This window comes from Gouania willdenowi, chromosome 14, assembly GCF_900634775.1.
Source record: "Gouania willdenowi chromosome 14, fGouWil2.1, whole genome shotgun sequence".
In the NCBI taxonomy this organism is placed as follows: domain Eukaryota; kingdom Metazoa; phylum Chordata; class Actinopteri; order Blenniiformes; family Gobiesocidae; genus Gouania; species Gouania willdenowi.
The window spans coordinates 7,909,741-7,931,943 of NC_041057.1; the positions used below are offsets into that span (position 1 = coordinate 7,909,741).

The 22,203-nt window shown below is 38.5% G+C and overlaps 1 protein-coding gene across 1 annotated transcript in view; it reads left to right on the plus strand.

The window, feature by feature from the left end:
- Nucleotides 1-2,965: 2,965 nt before the first annotated feature.
- The window catches only part of caln2 (calneuron 2), a 42,065-nt gene continuing 22,827 nt past the window's right edge, over nt 2,966-22,203 (plus strand). The window contains exons 1-2 of the mRNA XM_028466773.1: nt 2,966-3,360; nt 13,358-13,482. Coding sequence (XP_028322574.1) covers nt 13,365-13,482 — 118 coding nt within the window. The 5' untranslated portion in view covers nt 2,966-3,360; nt 13,358-13,364. The remainder of the gene's footprint in view (nt 3,361-13,357; nt 13,483-22,203) is intronic.

The window sequence follows — 22,203 nt, forward strand, 5'->3', positions numbered from 1 at the left end:
AATGCTCTAAATCAGTATGTGGAAAAGGTGAGGGTGATTCATTTGACAGAACATGCATTAATAAAATTTAATTAAAAACAGACCTGTTGACATTTTAAGTTTCTGGATGTTTTTGTTTTTTCTTCTCGATAAATTGCAAACGTTTGCAGCATTGAAAAAAAAACAGCTCATCCACAACTTATCTGCACTTAAAGAAAATTGTTTTAAAATCTCTATTTGATTGAAAGTGTCACGAGAGATTAAAAAAAAGTTGGCTACTACATAGTTGGGATTCCCCCCACCCTCTTTTTTTAAATAAAAAATATATAAATATTCACCTCAATCAATAACGTTTTGTAATCACAGTTCTTTTTGAATAATATGTAAGATTCTATTTATTCAGACAACTGTTCTTCAGGAAATTTACTTTGATCTCCTGACATGTTTTGTTTTGACTGTCAACTGCCAGTCTTCTTCAGAAGAGTCTCCTGATCACTTTGATGTTTCCTTAATATCCATGTAACAATTCCTGAAGAACAGTTGTCTGAACAAATAAAACCTTAACATAATATTCAAAAAGAAGACAGATGTCTCTGAAGAAGACTGATAGTTGGCAGTCGAATCATATCAGGAGATCAAAGCAAATTTACTGAAGAACAGTTGTCTGAATAAATAAAAGCTTATTCAAAAAGAAGACAAAAAGAACTTGCTAGAATTGTTACGTGGAAGTCGAGGAAACATCAAAGCGATCAGCAGATGACGCTGAAGAAGACTGGTAGAGGACAGTCGAAACGTGTCAGGAAATCCAAGTACATTTCCTGAAGAACAGTTGTCTGAATAAATGAAACCATAACAAAAAAAAGGGTTTAGACTCATGTTTCATGGTGCTTCTGGCTAAACGTGCAACACCGCTAACATTCTGCAGGCTGAAGTGTCAAAAGGCTTATTTTACACCCGTAGCATGGTTGGTTGACCCAACTGAACACATGTGGATTCGACCTTGCTAGCGTGAAGGGACGCACAGTAAACCTGGGTTAACTGATGCATCTCACGCTCAGCCGAGTGCAACATTATTGGTTTGTTTATCTAATGAGTCTTTATTTCTGCTGCGGCAACTGGATAGGATCCAAATTTGGCAAAATAATTTGCTTGTAAAAATAAATCTTCAGAACTGACAGTTAAAGCTCACATAAAACAAAAAAAAAATCTGCAATGTGCACAATAAAGTAGCTCATCACCAAATCAGAATTAAATAAATAGTAATAATCAAATAATTTATTTAATTTATTTATTAATTATTATATTAATTTAAATTATGTCAAACTACTGTATTACAAACACATTTGACACATGGTCATTTGAGATGTAGCTACAGTATATATAGGATCATTTACTTATATATATATATATATATATATATATATATATATATATATATATATATATATTATTCCTGACATAAAGAGATACATCCTCTGCATCTTTGGATTTACACTTTTAAACAATGATATGGGTTGAAATTTACCTCAATAAATATTACTCCAGTTAGATACCAAAACAATATATTAATGTGCATTAAATAATTAATCATTATTCAAAAATGTTATATCAACCTACAGATAGTAAGATGTTTTATAAAACAAAACAAAAAATCATGAATTCAATTTAAATATTTTAAAGCGCAAATTAGTTTTCAGCACTGCTTTTTCCACACGTATTTGACATGCCTTAGATTTAAACCTGTATGAAGAATATAGACACCTTCAGTGGAAACCCACAACCTTCTCTATGAGATTTGACTGATGTTGCTACAAAGGAACATAAACAAACTTCTCTTCCATATTTTGAGTTGTTGCTGGATTTGATAAAGACTTGTCATTGCTATTTATCCTTTTATACTATTATTTTTGGGATAATATGTCTTGCCTGCAAAGTTGGAGCATGAGTTCACCTTCATTTGTTCTTCTTCTGCTGGATGAATAGTGCTCCTCTTCATCATGTGCAGAGAGCACCTGATGCCCACCATTCCTCTGAAACATGAAACTGTAAAGACTGTAAGTTGGGGCTAATTTTCAGTGTTTCAAACAAACATAATGTGTTAGTTTTTAAGGCAAAGCACTCACTTGCTCTGTGTCTTTACATTTCTCTGGTGCTTCTGTGTCCTGGTGAGAAACAGCAGCCCAGTGGCCCATCACACTCACACATCCCTCAAGGCGCACACACATAATGCATAAGCATTTTTGCAATCTGTGCAAAGATTCTAAAAAAGAAGCTTCAAATGTGTTTTTATAAGTGCACACTGCACAGCTGTGCAGGAGAGACATTTTATAACCTTAAGGAAGAGCTGTTGTGCATCATGGTCCTCACTGCAGCAGCAGGTAGCTCCACATGCATGGCTTATTATGTAATTAGTATAGAGGTGGATGGGAAGTACTGAGGAGGATAGTCTTATTTAGAAACAAAGAGAGGATGTCCCAGAAAAGAAGGAGAATGAGCTATATATGCCAGGATTGATGAAGAATGAGGGATGGTGTGAGGGGTCCACACACTGCATCATCTAATACTGCTTCTGATGTCATTTCCTCACACCATAATTGGTCATCAATGACTCTTAAAGCAGTGAGTAATGGCTAAATGAACACACACACACTCACACACACGTTTCCCCAGGGGAGGATGGATGGTGCAGCTTCCCTGGCCAGACCACACGCGCACACCTGAGAGGAGGCAAGCTGGTACCCCACGCTCACCTATGCACGCGCTGCAGCCCAGGCAGCCCCTCCCTCACCGGTGGCAGCATCTGTAAATGGGTTAAGTCTGTCCCTGGGAGCATCGGGACATCTTTTCCCATCTCGGAGCTTCGCGCCTGCATCATCTTCTACTTCATTTTTATTTATTTTTTTAATTCTCAGCTGAATTTCGACAGATAAGGACAATTTAGTCATTTTGTTTTTGTGTGTATGTTTTTTTTTTTTTTTTTTGTAATGGCACCAGCACATATCTGTTCTTAGACACAGACCCGTGGGCGTTGATTTGGCTTTGCTGTGTTTACTCTCATCAGCATCCAAAACCCTGGAGACATAGTGTATGATGCCCGGTAGTGAGGCAGAAACCGGACTTGGGCTTCTTCTGCTGTAGGGCATCCTCCTCCTCAACAGTTGATACATTTTGAAATAAACTCCCTTAAAAAAAAAAGTGTGGAGCAGCTCCTGAGTCACTGAGACTGGATGAGTCCTCCTCTGGCTGTCGGACGGACTCCTGGAGATGCAGATGAAGCTCTAAACCCAGCAGCTGGTCCACCGCTACAGCCCCCCTCTGCCGCCCCGCACACTCCGCTCTAACCGACCCCGGGGGAGGGACTGACACGCGACCCACGGACAGGTAGGACACGAGACGCACCAATCAATGCGTTCATGCACTGCACCTGTTGTGATGGCGCGCGTGCACAGGTTGTAAAAAAAAAAAAAGAAGAAGCTTATTGTTGACAGCGTGTGTGCGTGCGCGTCATGCGTGTTTGATGGCTGTGATGAGGTGATTACCGCCGCACGCGCACACCGCCAGTGTAATTACAGAGCGGCTGTGTCAGCGGGGCGCGAGGCGCTCATATCACTCCATATACATCAGGATCCTTCCGCCTCTCAGACACACGAGGCTGCAGACTAACGCTGCACTTATTCACTGTTATTACTGTAAAACTCCACCATCATCACCCACCTGTCTAACACTCATGCATCATCTGATATTCAAACAGGTTTTCCTCACACATGACACCTTTTTTTTTTTTTTTTTTTGGATTGTGCATGTGTGTTTCTGCTTTATCCGCTGCAGAGTGTGGCACATTATCTTCCCTCCTCCCTCCCTCCTTCCCTCCCCCTGGGAGTGACTCTTTGAACATCCACAACACATCTTTCAGATACCTGATATAAGATCAAGGGCACTCTACTCCTGACTCCTGGCGTCCTTTGCCAAAGATATAATGGTGATGCATCAGATTTGCTTTGCAGCACCTGAGGATATGAATGAAGCATCAGGATGACCTGAGCTGAACTCTAAGGTGTTGTTGACCACTTGGGAAGAAGCCCTAGTTCTTCTGTGCAGGGGATGTGGAAAACTATAGCCCTGATGTGATAAAAAGACAACATATCATTGAATGGTAGATACCTGTCTTCGCTCAAGGTGACTTGAGAAGGACAGAGTAATTAGACTGTATGGAAACAAATGTTATATACTGTATGTATATATTTATTTATTTATTGCACAGTGAGCTGAAGCGGTTTGCACCTTTACAGAAGAGGATTAGGGAATTTTGATGTAGAAAACAATTTTGGGCAAATCAAGAATACAAACGAAATGACCAGATTAAAGTCAAAGATTTGCTAATGATGGGTTACGGAAGCGGACTACGGCCATATGACAACAGTCTGCATCTATTTCCGTACAGCTCCTCAAAGCCACAGATGGACTGAATGCTCCACCTCTACCAAACATGACTGATTTTCCTTCTGAACAGATTCAGTTTTTGGCAATATCTCTTCCTTAAAAGATTACAACAGCGCGTTCATGAGCTAAAAGACAAAAAATGTCTTTATTATTAAACCCAACTGTAAAGTATAATTTAACGCATTCTTCGATGGCATTTTGTAGATGGCCACAGTCTGCTCTTTGTTGTCATATGGTGAATTGGTCCTCGTTAGCTTCCGTAGATTTGACTTTTATAGCAAACCTTCGACTTTTATCACTTTGAGATCATTTTCAAAATTTGGACTTTAATCTGGTCTTTTTTACTTTAATCTCGACATTTCAACTTGATTGCCCAAAATTATTTTCTCAATCATAATTGGCCTTAATCCTCTTCCGTAATTAAACATCCCGCAAGAATAAAATATTTAATTACCGAGTTGATTCAACTGGTTTTGGTTCCCCGTCACTGTGAATACAATCTTCTTTTTTTAGAGGTTTGACATCTTTACACAAAAAACTGTTATACATGGACGACTTCTTAATTCCAAAATAAACAAGGCACGGTGTCTTATCCTGTAATATCTTTGTGGTCAAACTCAACCAGTGACAAAATACTCTGGTGTACTAGACGTAGATGATATACTGTAAAGTTTGAGAGTGCAGTTAGCGATGCAATGTTCGATACTGGACTCACCATATTTTTAAAAAATTGAAAAAACACAAAAAACACCATTTACTTTAAAGCTGATATCCAGAGTTTCTGCAAAATCTATATTTATGTATGATTCTTTTGAAATGCGAAAAAAATACCTAACTAGTCTTTTACTATGGTCTACTGCCGGTGGTCATTCTTATACATTAATGTATATAAGTCCCGCCTATGTCCTCCAGACCCCTTTAGAAATGGAAACGAGCGTCGTGATCGCCCAGCCAATAAGCTTTGACTTCCTGTTTTTGAGACTGTCAATCAAAGTGAATGCGGAACTGTGCATGGAAACAAGGCTGCGCGTCACAACAGCAAACAGGTATATATGATTTTATGATTGATTATATTAATGCGACCCCGATGCAACCTTGTTATGCTCCGTGATGTGCATGCAGAAAATTAGAGGTGTGGCTTCTGGTAGATTGGCAGAGGCAGGGGGAGGAAGTGGACCTGTTGAGGGCGGGACATCGAGATGTTTCTCAAACTCTGGGTATCAGCTTTAAGTCTGGGCATGCTTACATACTCTAGGTTTGACTTTTTTAACTCAATGTGAAGTTATATAGATTTAATAATAATAAATAAATAAAACCATTATTTTCTACTTAAAGTGCAAAAAGTGCCACTCTGCAACTAGAACGCCCCGCCCCCCGCCAATATTGCGATACGACTCGTACCATGGACGATACATCTTGTGACATTTTAATATTGCAATATGTTGTTGCACAATATATCATCCTACTCCCTTTTTCCCAACAAGGGTGCTTAAAATCTGATCATTATCATTTTTTACAACTGCTTTACACCTTCAAAATAAAGTCTAATATATCAGACATATTTGTGGCTTTTTGATCTGATGGACAACAGAGCGGTCTGGATTATATCATGTTAGAGTTTTTCCATCTTCACAGGTTGATTCGTGGCTGTAGTTGAATTATCAACCAGTTTTTCCATCATCTGACATAGTAGGCTTGTTTCTGTCCAGGTAAAGCTTGTTGTAACTATATTGTGCACAGGCTGCTGGGGAAAACACTGCTGTGACTCCCTTGAGGTCATCCTGCCATTGGGCTAATGCATTTCTCCCATTGGGGACGAGGGGAGGAAGATGAGAGGAGAAAACAACTTCTCCATACTTTTTGCAATCAGAGGTTTTGCCTCAGTATTTATTTATTTTTTACCTTTGCCTTCCTCTCAGACTTTTTTCTGTGCGCTTAGATTTGATGTGATCACCTGCTAGCAAACTTGAAACTGTGTTCCCCGGGGTGCATGTGACCCCACGGTTCAAACACTGTCAGTCAGCCCACTGTTAATCGCCCCCTTTCATCCTTTTAACCACCCACCCACCCATCCTTACATCCTTACACACACACACACACACACACACACACACACACACACACACACACACACACACACACACACACCTGCCACCTCTCAGAGGCAGTAAATCTTATCTGAGGATCTTTTTTTTCAAGCTTATGCTTGTCAGGTGTTGCATCATTTTTTTTTTTTTTTCCTGAAATCCGTGATTGATTTATCATGTCGAAAAGAATCAGTCTCCAAATATATTGAAGGAAGGTTGAGAAAGACAAAGAAAGACTCTCTGTTTATGCTTGTCTGCTTAGTTTTTCCATGAATGTGTGGGTGTTGGTGTCAGGGGAGCAAGTGAAAGCAGATAAACTGTGGAATTACATTCTTCTATTAATTTCATGTCAATAATTTCCCATATGATTGAAATTTCTGCTATGGCTGATATTTGGCTACAATATCTGCATCGTCTCTACGGCTATTTATAGTTCTTTGCATTTCAAACCGTGTTTTCTTGGACTAAATATTATTAAAAAACATGATACACATTCATCAATAATCCATGAATGAATACATGCATGCAGCATTTCTCATTAACAGGCTTTACAAGTATTAAAACTGTGGCAGATATCATAGCTATCGAGGGAAAAATCTAATATTTTCATAATTTCTATGTATGTTTTTGCTGGAAGTCATTAGTTGATGATATTGCAACATAACACTGCAATGTACTGCAAGCTTTAGAGCAGTGAATGGATTTGATCAGAGTTGTAAAGAGTACTGATATATCCTACTCAAGTAGTACTGTTACTTGATTGAAATTGTACACGTACAAGTAAGTCATACATGAAATACTCAAGTACGAATAAAAAGTAGCTCAATTAGATAGTACTCAAAGTAAAATTTACAAGTTACTTTCACCCCCCCATGTTTATTTTTGGTAATAAATCTTGCCAGGGTTCCCTTGCATACAGTTAACATCTCGTGTAAAAATTTAAAAAGAAAAAGACGAAATCTTGCACAACTGGAGCTTCATTTATTTTCCACAAAGGCATCTGTATACAATTACTTTTTAAATAAAATACCATTGAATTCAGTTCAAAATAAAACAATTCTCAGGCTCTAAGTGCAGCTAAATCTATGAACTCTAAAACAGTGCCTTGCCAATTTGTGCCATCTGGGTAACAACACTAAAGGTAGAAACCCCAACCTGAACCCTAGAAAGTGGCGTTGATCAAAAATGGCACAAATAAGAACTTATGGATTATGTTCAATGTGCCATGAAACGGAAATAGAAAAATAATCACACAAAATAATAATTTACTCAGTAACGGTTGGGATGTAGAAATGTAATGAATTACTTTAATTCTTTTAAAATCTACTTAAGTACAAGTAAAATTACTGATTTAGAAAAATACTCAAAAGTACAAGGGTCCATAAAAGCAACTCCATTACAGTAACGTGAGTACTTGTAATCCGTTACTTTCACCTATGGGTTTGATTGATACTGAGTGAAAATGTGCAGGTAACCGATCAGAAGGTATTTAAGAAGCAGGTGAGCGTGGAACATGACCAGGCAGTGGGAATGTTGGTAAAGGGCAGAACCTGGAGCAAAGGGAATAAAGGAAACTCATTCAAACAATAAAAAAAGCAAAATGTCACCCTGACAAAGAAAAAAATCTAACCTTATGACTCACTAACTTTGCTCAGGACAACATGTGCCCCCATAGTTGATGACGAACCATCAATTGTTAACACTTCTTTAACTAATGGGTGGATAACGACAGTATTCTTCTGTCATTTAAGCTAGTGGTTCTCAAACTTTTTTTGACTCAAGTACCCCCTTTTTCTTATTTCTGAATCTTAGAACCCCCTTTGTCCGACTACAACATTTTGCTTAGAAAACTATTTAAAAACAAATATAGAGCATAATGATGGAATGAACAAGATATAACACGAATTTTAAAGAATCTCATTTTGTAAATAAGTGGAAAGAAACAGTATTTAGTGTGGAAATTCCTAATCTTTTTGCCATCGTGACCCCATTTTTAATATCAAGAATTTCTGGCACCCCCAAAGACATTTTTTTTCTAGAATTAGTTTTAGATCATGTTTGAGCTCATTTATCTTCACAAATTATATAAATATATATATATATATATATATATATATATATATATATATAATTTACTGCATTATAGATGAACTAGATTTATATTTTACAAAGTTAAAGTATAGAAATACAGTTTTTAAGTGTTTTTTTTTTTTTTTTTTTTTTTTAAAAAAGAAGACAAATTAAAAAAAAAAATCAAAAATCTATTTTAATTTTTCAGAAACTTCAGGCGACCCCATATGGAGTCCCGACCCCAAGGTTGAAAAACAGTGTTTTAGTGGCTACTGCATTGATTTTTTTTCTATAGTTTTTATCATTTCCGGTCATCTCACTCCTGGGGTGGACACTTAATTTGTTAATTTTTTAAGTACCTGCTGTAGTGCCATTGCGTATCTTTAGGGGTACACGTACCCCACTTTGAGAAACACTGATTTTAACTGGTGTCCTTTGACTTAAACAAGTCAAATACACCAACCAAGGTAGACATAACTAGAAAACTCAGGAGACCCAAATAGGACAAGAAGTCAGTTTCAACTCGAGTGAAAGCAGCAAACTGTGCTGCATTGATCCGATCAGTGGTGCATGGTATTGTTTGCAAATTGGACTTTATTGCAATAAAGCAGACACTGTTTTTTTCACTCTTAAACTAATGCAGCCTCCTTTTAAAATTGGATTCGTTTTGATAGAGTGAAGGATAACAATATGCAGAGACATGCAGATAATAACAGGAAACTGATCCCTCTCAGAGGAGGATAGTGTGTGTACGTGCGTGCGTGCGTGTGTGTGCGTGTGCTGCAGTATAGGTACAGCTGTCTGTGCGGTGTGCAGGTAAATCGATGAAATTGTCATCATTACTTACAGGAGTGTGAATTTTGGTTCAAACACATACATGTTGTCTTTCTTTGTCACCAGCTCATGCTCTCTTCACACTGTCCTTCACAGATCAGTAAAGTGGGCTTTTCATCCGTCACACCTTTGGGTTTTTAAGGTTAATCCCTTTTTCGGACAAAACGCCTGTCCAAAACATTCCCAAATTGGAATGATATGTGTTTGAACCCTTTGGTGCACATGCATGGGGGTGGTCTGTTTTGAAAGATAGCATTCTGAAGTTTCTCCATCAACACTGTAGGTATCAGTACAACTGAGTTATTTAAGTATGACTATGAGACTACAAATATTTCCATCCTCTTAAGGCTGTTTTTTTATCAAACGGTTCAGATTGAGTAATGTGTATTGGCTTGAAAACAAGGAGAGTAGAGTATACTGTATATGGTGCTGCCTATCAGTGGCGGAGCCAGAACGTAGCTATTGGGTAGGCCTGGAAAAATCAGGATAGGCCTGATTATTTTTAAAGCTGATATGACTTGTATGTTAACGATTTATGATGGGCTATAATAAAATCTGCCGGGCCACTATAAATTATCCTATGGTATGAATAAAAGTAGTCTGTGTGCATTTCCAGAAAATGTCTTCAAGCTTTACGAAACACAGCATCTTGCTCTTTGCTGTAGTCTACCCATGTATACTCTAACCCATACCAGTTGGCGTTGAATGATCGTGATTTTTCACCTATTACAGTAGCTGGGAATCTCATCAGCTGGTTCCTCCAGCGATGATAAATCCAAAGATGCCCGGATTTTCTCAGTAGATACCGTCAGTGGCGGTCTTTGGGTCTGAGCTGGTTCATTACTACAAAAGCTAGTATGACTTGTTTCCTGCAATAGTGATGAGGACGTGTTTCCCTCATTCCCTGAGCACGCCTCGTGATGACCAGCGACCTCTTTGAGTACAGCGTGGTCCGAATTTTCTTCAGTTTGACGAGGTTTTTTGAAAAAGTTCCTCAAAGATAACTGTTTAGCCCGTTGAGCCATTGTCCAACAGCTGTATCTAGCTGATCCAGTAACCCGCCTTCTGATCGCTGGTGAACTTAAGTTTGGCACCGGGCATCAGTCAATCACTTTAAAGATGAAGTTTGTTTTTGTTACCGGTCCCAGGCGTGGCGACCACAATAACAAAAATATTAAATCTGTAAAATAAAGGCACAGCGAGTCTCAGGGGAAGAAACACACGAGCACTCATATCCTTCTCCACGTTGTCTCTTATTTCCTTTAAAACATATTTACAATTTAACTTATTTTCAAACACATTTACAATTTACATTTTGTGTATAAATCCTGCTCAAATATTTTCAAAACATGTATATACATACAGTCATTAGCTTAGTTTACTCAGCAAAACTAAATTATTTAATAATAAATAAACATTCTCACATTGCACTTTTTGTTCATTTAATGTACAGATTATATATTGGGCTTTCAACTCACGACTAAAGCCACATCAGGAAGTCTTAGGAATGAACTGGAGCAAAATACATAATGTACATCCACTTAATATAGAGGGTTTTCACAGCGCGTCATCAACCCAGAAGTCGCCATTTTAAAGAAAAGCAGCAGGTTTACAAACTGCACACAAACAAGCAAATCCCGAAGTTTGAGAGAAAATGGTGAACTATTGCCGTGTTTTTGGCTGTACTAATCGGTCAGACCGTGAAAAACGTGGAGTTTTATAGACTGTTGTAACAGATCAGGGAGAATAATGTCTGTATTTTATAGTGAGTAGTTCTACATCAGGAGAGCAGTGACATGAGACTAGCTCACCTTTGTTGCACCAGTTGTTATTGGTGTATATGCAAACACCGCCGCCCTCATCTACTGTCTTGCATTTAAATCCAGGTTCAGGTAGTCCAGTTTGTTCTCCAGGGAGCGGACATTAGAACGCAGGATGGAAGGAAGCAGCGTTCTCTGAGGATTAGCTTTTAGCTCGGATGCTAGCACTGCTCCTGCTTCCGATCACACCGCTTATGTTTTCTCCGCTGGCGGACACCGCTGGTACGAAGCTCCGCTGCTTCCTTGGCGGCTGGATGTAGCCGGCGTAGCAGCCCGAGGTACAGAGTAGTCGGACTATAACTGTTAGATTTGCCTAAATCTAAGATTGTCTGGCGGTCGTATACTATTTTACAGTAACTACGCTGCAGGGTCACTGTGAAATTATTAGAACTGACCGAGTTACAGTATCTGCCAATATATATCCGTTGCTAACGCGAGCCTCTACAGCTGCAGACAACCTTCAAACTTCGATGAGATTTAAGGTCTTTTGCTGTGTATGGGCTTGGTGAAATCCAGTTAATTGACCATATCAGGATACATAATAGATGGAAGACTCTGAATTGTCATTGATCCAAGACGAGAAAGCTGACTCGTATTGATCTGCACGACCAATAAACCATATTTTTTCCAAATATTGTGCCCTATCCCGCGGACCAAGTGCTTCCCTGTATGCCTTTACATCTATAATGCATTTTGAGGAGCTTTTCTGTGATTTATCCATTGCAGAGTACACCTCTGTGAGTCTCCAACATCTAGTGTCAACATCCGCTTACCCCCAACATGGCTGCGCATCTGGGTTACTGGCCAGAAAGTGACGTTGGTGAAAACCCTCTATAGAGATTTTCTCTAAAATAAACATTCAGCACAAGCTGACGAACTCTTGCGATAGCTATTATCAGCACCAGCTCTGTTTTACTGTTGTGCTTTATTAAACCTCTACAAAACGATCCAAAAGCTACACAAATCATCACTACATTACCTACAGCTTCTTTTATAACTAACACAAAGCTGAAGGCTTTCATTTATGGTGACTTTAACCAAGTATTGCTCTGTTAAGCCAGAGTCTCAGAGGAAGAAACACAGCAAGAACCAGGAAGTGCATTAACTATATGCAACCGGGACTAAACAACTCCAGTGCTAAAGGTTCCACTTACCATTCCACTCCTTCATTCTCCAGATTTTACATAGAAATGTGTCTAATAAATCTAGAACAAAGCTCTTAATTCACAGAATATATTTTCACAAAATAGAATAACATTTTTTTTTTTTTTTTCATGAATCTCACTGGGTGGACAATAGCTCCGCCCCTGCTACCTACATACCAAAAAATAAATAAATAAATTTTTGAGGATTCAACAAAATCCACAAAGTATTTTGGTCTCAAACATCAGCGAGGAGAGGAAGAATGAATGCGGATGCTTCCAGCTCGCTCACACAATTCTCTTGGGATCTCCATCTATCACCCTCTCTCTCTCTGTCTCTCTCGCTCTCTCTCTCTCTCTCTCTCTCTCTCTCTCTCTCTCACTCTCTCTGTCTCTCCTTAGTGTGGCTCAACATGCATTTTGGCGGGAATAAAGTGCAAAGCATATTATTGAATTGTCAAAGAATCACTCCTACAATGAGGGCACAATCTTGTGAATCAAAGTGGAGAATGATTTTGATCTTCCGGAGGCAGGAGCACTTGCTGATTGATGTGCTCTCAGGGCATTGGAGATGTGTCTGAAGAGTTTGGTTTGGTGGCTGCAGAGATTGTCTGATAGGACAAAAAAGTCAGTTGATCTGACAAGCCCGGGCTTCAAAGGTTTAAAGAGCTTTAGTGGACAAAGAAGAATGAACAAAAACGTGTCGAGAGAATAATGACTGTCGTCTGCAGCTTTTGGCAGAACAATAAAAGTGGGATATTTTCTGAATTATAATGTGATTACATAATTTGTCAGTGTGCTTCTGAAAAGAGGAGACAGCTGTGTCTCCCTGAAATGACTTGGAACGATAGAAGGAAGGAACAAAAGTGTCTACAGGAGTTCATAGCTAACAATTTTAACAGATACGTTTCCACTTCCAACAAACACGTTAAATGTTTATACATATTTGAGCATGTGTGTGTGTATGTGTGTGTTTGCTCTGCAGGGAGAAGATGCCATTCCACCATGTGCGGGCGGGTCTGCTCTACCCAGACAACTACCTGAGCAGCTCGCTGACTGAAGGCACCGAAGCCTTCCAGCTGACCAGCATCTCCACAGAAGAGCTGGCGGGTGAGTGTGTGTGTGTGTGTGTTTGCGCCAGGGTTGGGGTCAATTATATTTGTAATCATGTAATTGACAATTATTTACAATAATGGCGTAATTGTTATTGTAATTGTAATTTTAAAAATCTGTTGTGGTTCGTAATTGTAATTAAATTGTAATTGAGTCCAGATACAATGACTTTGTAATTGTAATTGCCATGACAATTTCATAAAAAAATGTCAATTATAATTTAACACAAAACTGTGTACAGTTCTACACATTCGGTATGTAGTTAACAATTATTAAAATGTTTCATATCAAGCTTTCCCACATTTCACCACTTTAGAAAAATATTAAAAACCTATATTTTCATTGATAGATATTTGTTGTTAGTGTATTTTACAGTAGATTTAGGACCTGTTGTCATAAGAACAGAAAGCTAACACAAGAGTAAAGTTGACTTTTATCAGGTTATTTTTAGTATTTGTGATGAATTGTAATTGAATTTTAGTAATTGAAAACATAATTGTAATTGACTTTCTGAGGATAAAAAAAAATATAGTAATTAAATTGTAATGGTAACTGTAACCATAATTTAATTGTAATTGAAAACATTATTGTAACTGAAAAATGTAATTGACCCCAGCCCTGGTGTGTGTGCAGAAAGAGGAGGCTGAGAAAAGCACAAGGTACCAGTAATTAATGGTTTGAGCCTGGAACAATGCAAGTAAAATGCTCCAATTCTCCTGAGGAACAGTTTTCCCATTTAGCCATGTTGTCAGAGCTCGACTCGATGTAGTGGTTTCCAATTAGGATGCTCAGAAAATAAGAGCTAGTGCAGACTTTAAAGGTGCAGTCGGTAACTTGGAGGAGAGGGAGGACTTTGCATTAAATTTGAGCAAGTACAACTTTCAGATCCCTCTCCCTCTCTCTCCCCTGCTCTCCTGCCCTGCCTCCAAAGTCTCTCCCCCCAGAGGAAGCTGGTGTGAATATTGATAAACGGCCAGTAAACCACACAACAAAACCAATAAAGGTGCGTTCACACCGAACGTGACTGAAGTAACTGCAGCGACTAGGTTACATTCAAATCAATGTAAATGACGCAACCTCAAGTTATCTCCCCTCAACCGACGCAACTTGTGTGATTTGAGCAACTAGGTCAAGCGCGACCTAGTCACTCAAAGTTGAAAAATTTAAACTTTTCAAGCAACTTTTCAAGTGACAACTCCCCCATCCTTCACTGTCTGTAGAGCTGAGGCAGCAGCTCCTCCCTCCTGTTATAGTGAGAGTGCTGCAGCGGGGGGCTGTACTACACTTCCTCAACTTACTGGGGCAAAATTTAAGCAGTTAACTTCTTGAATAAGCCAACATTCTGAGTGAACTAAGTTGATCATTTAAACCTTAAAAGCGGAACTGTCTATGATAAGTGCTGTAAACGTATGGCTCCCCGTCACCGGCTCTACACACACACACATGCACACACACACTGTTCCCTGGTCATTGTGTCACTTGAGCAATGAAGTAAGAGAGTGACCAAAAAGCATCACTATGTTCAAGCGACTCATCACTGGTGATTGAAGTGACTGCAATCACTGTAATCGTGTTCGGTGTGAACGCACCTTTGCCGGGAAAGTCCATCAAACACAATCCTGGCTCTGATTGGTTCTTTTTGCTCAGTCGCTGTGGATTCTGGCAATTTGCAGTCGGAGCAGTAGATGGGATTTAATGAGCATGTTTTTTACAGATTACTAGTTTCATGTAATGCCGTCTTTACATAGTGACAGTTTTAGCAAATATGACAAAAAGTCACTTTTAATTTAAAGGTGCAAAGAGTTTATTGCACCTTTAAATGAAGCATGAATTAGAAAGTAGTTCGATACAATATTTAGACTTGCATGACACACGTAACTGTTTTTATCCGTGATATATATCAACATTTTAAAATAGCTCTTTTTAGAGAACCATTTTTCTCAGACTAGCACTCAAGAAAATAATAATGCTGCTGAGTTACTGGGGAAAGAAGCAATGCTGCTAAAAATAGGTCAAATTGGGCCGCACACACACACACACACACACACACACACACTGGGGTTACCTTTTCAGTGGCACATAGGTAGGTGGCAATAAAATCCACAGGAAACAACAGCGAACAGTACGAAGTGCAGCTCATGTAAACACCCACCACACTATTAAGAAAGAAGGGCCTGAAATATGCAGTACCTGCAGTTTCCTTACATCAGCGTAGCATCATTATGGAGGCACCTTGAAATAAAATGGCAGCTTTGCTGACAAAAATGGCAGGTTGGATTCATACTGTGTGGGCCTAAGGGCGGAAACATGCGGTGGGATTACATCTTGTTACAGTGCGTCATCGCTGTGTTTTAGGAGACTTTTAGTTGTGCATTACTAACCATATATGTTTTAGACTTTAATCCTGATTAGCTGAATTTATCAATTTGTTTATCTTTGTACTTGTTTTCTCTTTTTTACAATTTACATTCTGAGTCAGTGTCAATTGAAATAAATCTGTGGTTCCTTCCTTCATTGCACAATAAGATGAGCATAACAGGTTCAGGATGCAACTACCAAAACTAATTTTCTACCGTTGACAAAGCACACATTTCATCTCCTTGAAAGGAACTCACATTAAACATCCAGGTCTGGTTTAGGTTGCTCTCTAACTTTCTTGAATTACACACTTTCTAACATGGATAAGTTGAATTAAATCATGTTAGTCGGATAAACCCTTTGAATGTATCCTCGGTGATTCCTGGAAAGCCCTGGGCAGCTCCCCTGCTGCATTTCTGTATTAAGACACAAGTTCTTGCTCACACTGCGGTAGTGATCAGGGTGGAGGCAGATTGTTCCTTTCATCCTCTCCAACCAGGGACCTGGTGGTGGAGATGAATGATGATTCCAAATGGATACCCTAAAGGTGCACTTCTCCAACTTAAAGGCATCCATTGTCCCTGTACACATGGGTGGTGGAGACAGAGGGGGGGTGTCGTATTGTATATCCCCAAAAGTTTTAACCTAGAATCAGCCTCTTCTCACGGAGTTCGTGGAACTGTCACAAAAATACACAATTTCCTCACACTTTTCATGCTGCAGGGAGGAAAATGTTTGTTTTGCGTGATACGAATTTGTGTGGAGCTGCTGCAAACAGATGTACTGTATCCCAACGCGATTTATCACCTCACAGTAACCATAATAACCCAAACCCTGAATAAAAATGCTCTAATAAGATGTAATTGCATAAAATAACTTCCAATCAAAGGACTGGCATCCTGTGCACGGTGTACCCCCGCTTAGAACACAATCATTCAAATTTATGTTCCGCAGCACAAAAAGAATGAGGAAATCGTGTTTGTATTCACGTAAATGGAAACATCAATCCGAAATGTCACATTTCCTTTTGAGATTGTGTTGCGAGAATTATCAAAATGCTAATATTTTGGGTTTGCATGTGCAGGTTTGTGAGTTTGATTCCTAGTTGACTGATTTTCAGTGATTTTTTTTTTGTTTTGTAATTTTTTTGCTTTCTAATATTGGGTTAGTAGTCAGTGTTGGGGTTTTCCCTGTCTGTGTTTTGTGGGTTTTTGCTCCTCTCTGTGATTACTGCTCCTTGTCAGTATGGATGGTCGTCTTTACAGGTAAAAGACATATAACATGGGACAGATGTATATAGGCTGGTATATACAGTATACACATTTTCATTGGTCTAATATCACAAATTGAACACCGTCTTCTTCTGCCAATGATACAAATTTATTTACAATGGAGAATGAGTTAAAAAAAAAAAACAGCAAAAGCCTTCACTACACGCTAAATATCCTCTTAGATATTCACAGTTATCTGGATCAGTCATCCTGATCATAGTGCTATGATCATTTACACTTTAAAGGCTTGTAAAAAATGTATATCCTCATTAATATTGATAAAGTAGGTCCAAATGTATGTTTCACAGAATCGCAATGAAATTTGGATCCAGTATCTCGATCCAATCTGAATGAAACTCTGGGATAATTAAAAAAACAACCCAACATAACGTAACTAAATTTCATAAAGATGGGCTCATTTTGTACAGAGAAACATTTTTTAAATTTCACCAGTGATGAGAGAATGGGTTTTTTGTTAAGATTTTGTCAAAATTTGTTAATTACTTTTCGCGTAATTCTGCTCATAAACAAACAAACAAATAAATGAACCCACGCTCGTTTAGCGCAGACTTTCAAAAAAAGGCCGATCAGATCCGTACGTCTCCACGGAGACACTGTTCCAAAATGAAAACTGTTTCGGAAGTATGTTAGTCAGTCTGTTTGTGTGGGTGTGTGTCTGTGTACACGATCGTACACTGATGACATCACTGTTGATGACATCATCTATGTTCAAACAATGCTTAACAGGAGTTCCACAGTGTGGATGGGAAAATTGTGGAATATACACTACATCTATATATTTTCTTTTGGTTGCCAGAACATCACCAAAATTTAATCTGCTGTTCCTTGTCCCATTATCAACATTTCCTGAAAATTTCATCATAATCTGATTATAGCTTTTCAAGTTATCTTGTACACAAACAGACAAACACACAAACAGACAAACACACACACAAACAAACTCGCCAACATACTTCCAAAAACCGTTTTTGTTTTTGAAAGTAATGAATGAATGGTGGTGAAGGTGTTACCTCCTAGGCAGGCAGTTTTTCTCCATTACTTGGTAGGGGTGTCACTTCACATGCTTCTATTGATCCACTATAAGGCCTTCTAACCTATTTCTACCATGAGCCGCTCTAACAGAGCTACTGTATAATCCAGTCACAGAGTGCAGACCAGGAGCGTGAGAGAATCGCTGTGGCTGTTTTTTTTTTTTTTTTGTGAATACATGGTCTATTGTAGTTTGTTCAAACGAGCTTGGCGATGAACCACTTTGTTGCATAAATCTTTTAATCCCAATGTCCCCTGTGCACAACTCAACTTTAGATGAGTGAAACAGTTGCTTTTTTGCATGCAGGGGCTGCTGTACTGCACCGTCTGAACCGTCTCATCCTCATTAGACCAGGCTAGCCTCCGCCCGTGCTTTGTTTGTCAAGGGCAGTGAGAAGGTGAATGTTGTGTGGACCGATGTAAAGCTGTTACATAAATTGAATTTACAAATACTTGACTCCAGACGCTGTGATGAGGCTTAATCGTGACCCTGTCAGTCACTGATGCGACGCAGCCGATGGGATTGTTTGATGTGGTAGGAATACTCACAGTAGTAGCTGCCAGCATTGGAGAAATCTTAATCCCACTTCTGAGAGACGTGAAAGGTCCAGGATTTTCTGTGTGCTGGTATAGGCAGTGTTGGGCAATTTACTCTAAAATTGTAATACATTTTATTATACTTGTTACAGGCATAAAAAAAACGTAAAATATTTGTATTAAAATATTACCACCTCCCATGGGTGAACTGGGACAAAAATTCAGCCCTGCCATTTCGTGTTTAGACCAGCCCACTACATTACCAGTGTACACCATGTAGAAGATGTTATTACATCAGTAATGTTCAACATGTGGCTTTTTATGTCTTAATTCTAAATATTATTGCCCCAAAAAACCTTAAAAGGGGGAACATTTTTGACCCCTTTTTACCTATTTCCTTTGGTCATTTTTGTCTTTCTTTTATTGTATTTGACAACGTTTCATCCAAATGAGCTAACTTTTGCCCAATAAATAGCACTTGTTCCTTTTTTACCATACATTTTGCCTCTTTTTGTTTCACGTTTTTGCCAGTTTTCACTATTGATTGCCACATTTTGCCCATTTAAGCTACCCTTTGCCATTGCATACCACCTGGTTCCTCTTTGTCTGCCAATTTCTTTGGCCACTCTTGACTGTTTTTGGCCCATTTTAGTCACTTTACACTCTTTTCTTGCCACGTTATGGCCACTTTTGGAACATTTTTGGCCACCTGTTACCATGTCTGCCAAAAAAATAACATGGAGGACGGGACCGACCCACTTCAGGTCAATGGCCCATGCAAGATGGCCAGTCTACCTTGCCACCTCCAAAATGTAACTGAGTTACACTACTTTATAGGCTACCACTACAGATTAATGTCTACACACGTGACACCACAAAACACTTGCCTTTTTCTCGTAATTTATTGACTTTTGAATCAGTCATCAGCACCATAACATATTTAACAATCTAAATATATTATCAATGCTTTAAAATTTGCAACATTTGAAAAACCTGCTAGCAAAAACATACAACATTCAATCAGTCATCATAAAACAAATGACTGGAAATGTAAAATGTAGCTGTAAATATTTTTTTTATGTATTTGAAATAAGATTAAAAAAAATATGCTTTAGAGCCAAAAAATCTATATATGCCATATAAAAGTTTGTATAATTTAAACAAAAACCTTATATCTAAATAATAGAATGATGATGTCATGATGCGGAGATTCTTCTTCTACGCCACAGAAAGGGGTAGAATTACGGCGGTGTCGTAAAACAGTTTTTTGACTTTTCATTGGAATATCTGTGGAATTCATTAAAGTCTCCATGTAACTTGGGTTACTGAGATTGTAACGAGTAATATGTTGCTGATTTTTGTATCAGTAATGAGTTATATTACTGCGTTACAGAAAAAGGAATATATCACTCGTTACTTTTGTATTGTGTTACTCCCAACAATGGGTACAGGATAGTTACGCTTTTACTCTCTTTATATATATATATACACGCACAATATATATTGTTTGAGAAACATCAATAATCACAAGCAGAAGTGAAATGTACACGACAGACCTGCATTGTAATACATACACAGACGGTAATACATCACAGAGCAGCTCATTTGTACCTTATTGAAAAAAATACTCTTGTCTGTTGAGCTGCATACAAATATTTCTCTCTTGGTTTTGGGAGGCTGCACACTCTCTCACACACACTGCCAGGCTCTCGCTTCTGATTCTCACTTTATTTAGTGAGAGGGAATGGCACGGTACTCGAGTCTGGTTATCAGCCGTGGGGGGATATTACAGGCTTGGATGTAGGGGGGGCTGGGGCTGTGATTCAACTTCAACACTCACAAAACTGACAAAGAAAAGACGGGCATGGGGAGGCAGATTGAGACCACCTTAACGCATAGAGAAATGGAGAAGCTGCATGTCAGGAGAAGAATATTAATGACACACGGTCTGAGTGAGACACTAAGAAATGAACTTCATGTAAAATTCATCGTTCAGTCAGGGAAACGGATTAGTCAGAGGAAACAGAAGTCTTGTTTGTGTTTCCTCAGTAAAGTTTTGTAAAATATGAACAGCTGACATGACATTTTAATTCCCGCCCCGAACAGCATTTTGTGGGAAAAATAAAATGCTTTTGTGGCAAAACCTTATTCGGCGCCCATTGCAAAGTTGCTCATGATAAAGTAAACAGCAACTTTTTGCAACATTTAGCAACAAACGTCATTTAAAACACATGTATGATTTTTTTCTTTTTTCTGTTACTTTTGACCAGATTTACAGCAGTATTTGTGAAATGCATTTTCCCGTAAAAATATAATGTCAACGTTAAAAATCTAAATCAAAATGTTAAATGTTGAATATAAATCTAAATGTTATATGTTAAATCTAAATGCACGGGTGAAACTAAATATTTAGCTATTCACCAATAATATCAATAATAAAAGTTCATTCCGGTGAACTTGCATTTAGCCAAATATTTAGTTTTACCTGTGACATTTTGATTTAACATTTACATTCATAATTAAATTTAACATTTGACATTTACTTTTAGATTTAATATTCAACATTTAGATTTACCATTGACATTACATTTTTACGAGGAAATTAAATAGCCCCAAATTTCGCAAATATTGCTGGAATACTGGTCAAAAGTAACATTAAATAAGGTTTGTTGCTAAATGTTCCAAAAAGTCGCTGTTTGTTTTAGCATGTGCAACTTTACAATTGGCGCCCCAATAAACCTTGCACGGTCTGTCTTATCCCTGCTGTATTCATAAAGTCATTAAATTCAGACACCTCTAACTATCAGCTCTCCCTCTGCTCCACTTCCATCTCTGATCAGATAGTCCTCACTGATCTGCAGGTAATTAGCTGCACATTGACCTGGGTATTTTGTTGGGGAGTCCTTCGAGGTTTGAGTAATTCTGCTGCATGAATAGAGATGCACCACGGAAGCATTTACTTACAATTTCAAGCTTTAAGGAAGCCTTTTATGTGGGAGGAGTGAGTCGGAAATAGTCTTGGCAGTGTTGATGGTGATTGTGCCGCATGCAGGGCCCTTGAGCTTTGTATAATACAATAAGTATGTAAAGATGTGAGTCCAAAACAAGGAGGGAGTGTAGGAATAGCAGAGAGAGGGAGAGTGGAGCTGGCGTTCACCTTGGTTTGCTATGGGAGTAATCTTTGCAGCATTAGCAGTCAAGGGTAACGTCTGTTAGAAAGAAGCAGTCAGCAACATTTACAGAGCTGTGAAATCTGTTCATCTTTAATTTTCTCTCATAATTAATCCATTTCTTTCACCATCTGATGACTCACGTTAGCGTTTGTTCATTTATCAGAGAGACGGCGTTACAACGTACTCACAAACTTTAATCATTGCAGCTTGTTACAACAGTGAAAGGCTAATTGATTTTCACCATTTGCCTTTCAAATTAAACTGATTCATTAGTGAAACTAAATATTATTTCTGTTTGGGCTCTGTTGTAATTGTAAATTAGGGGTTTG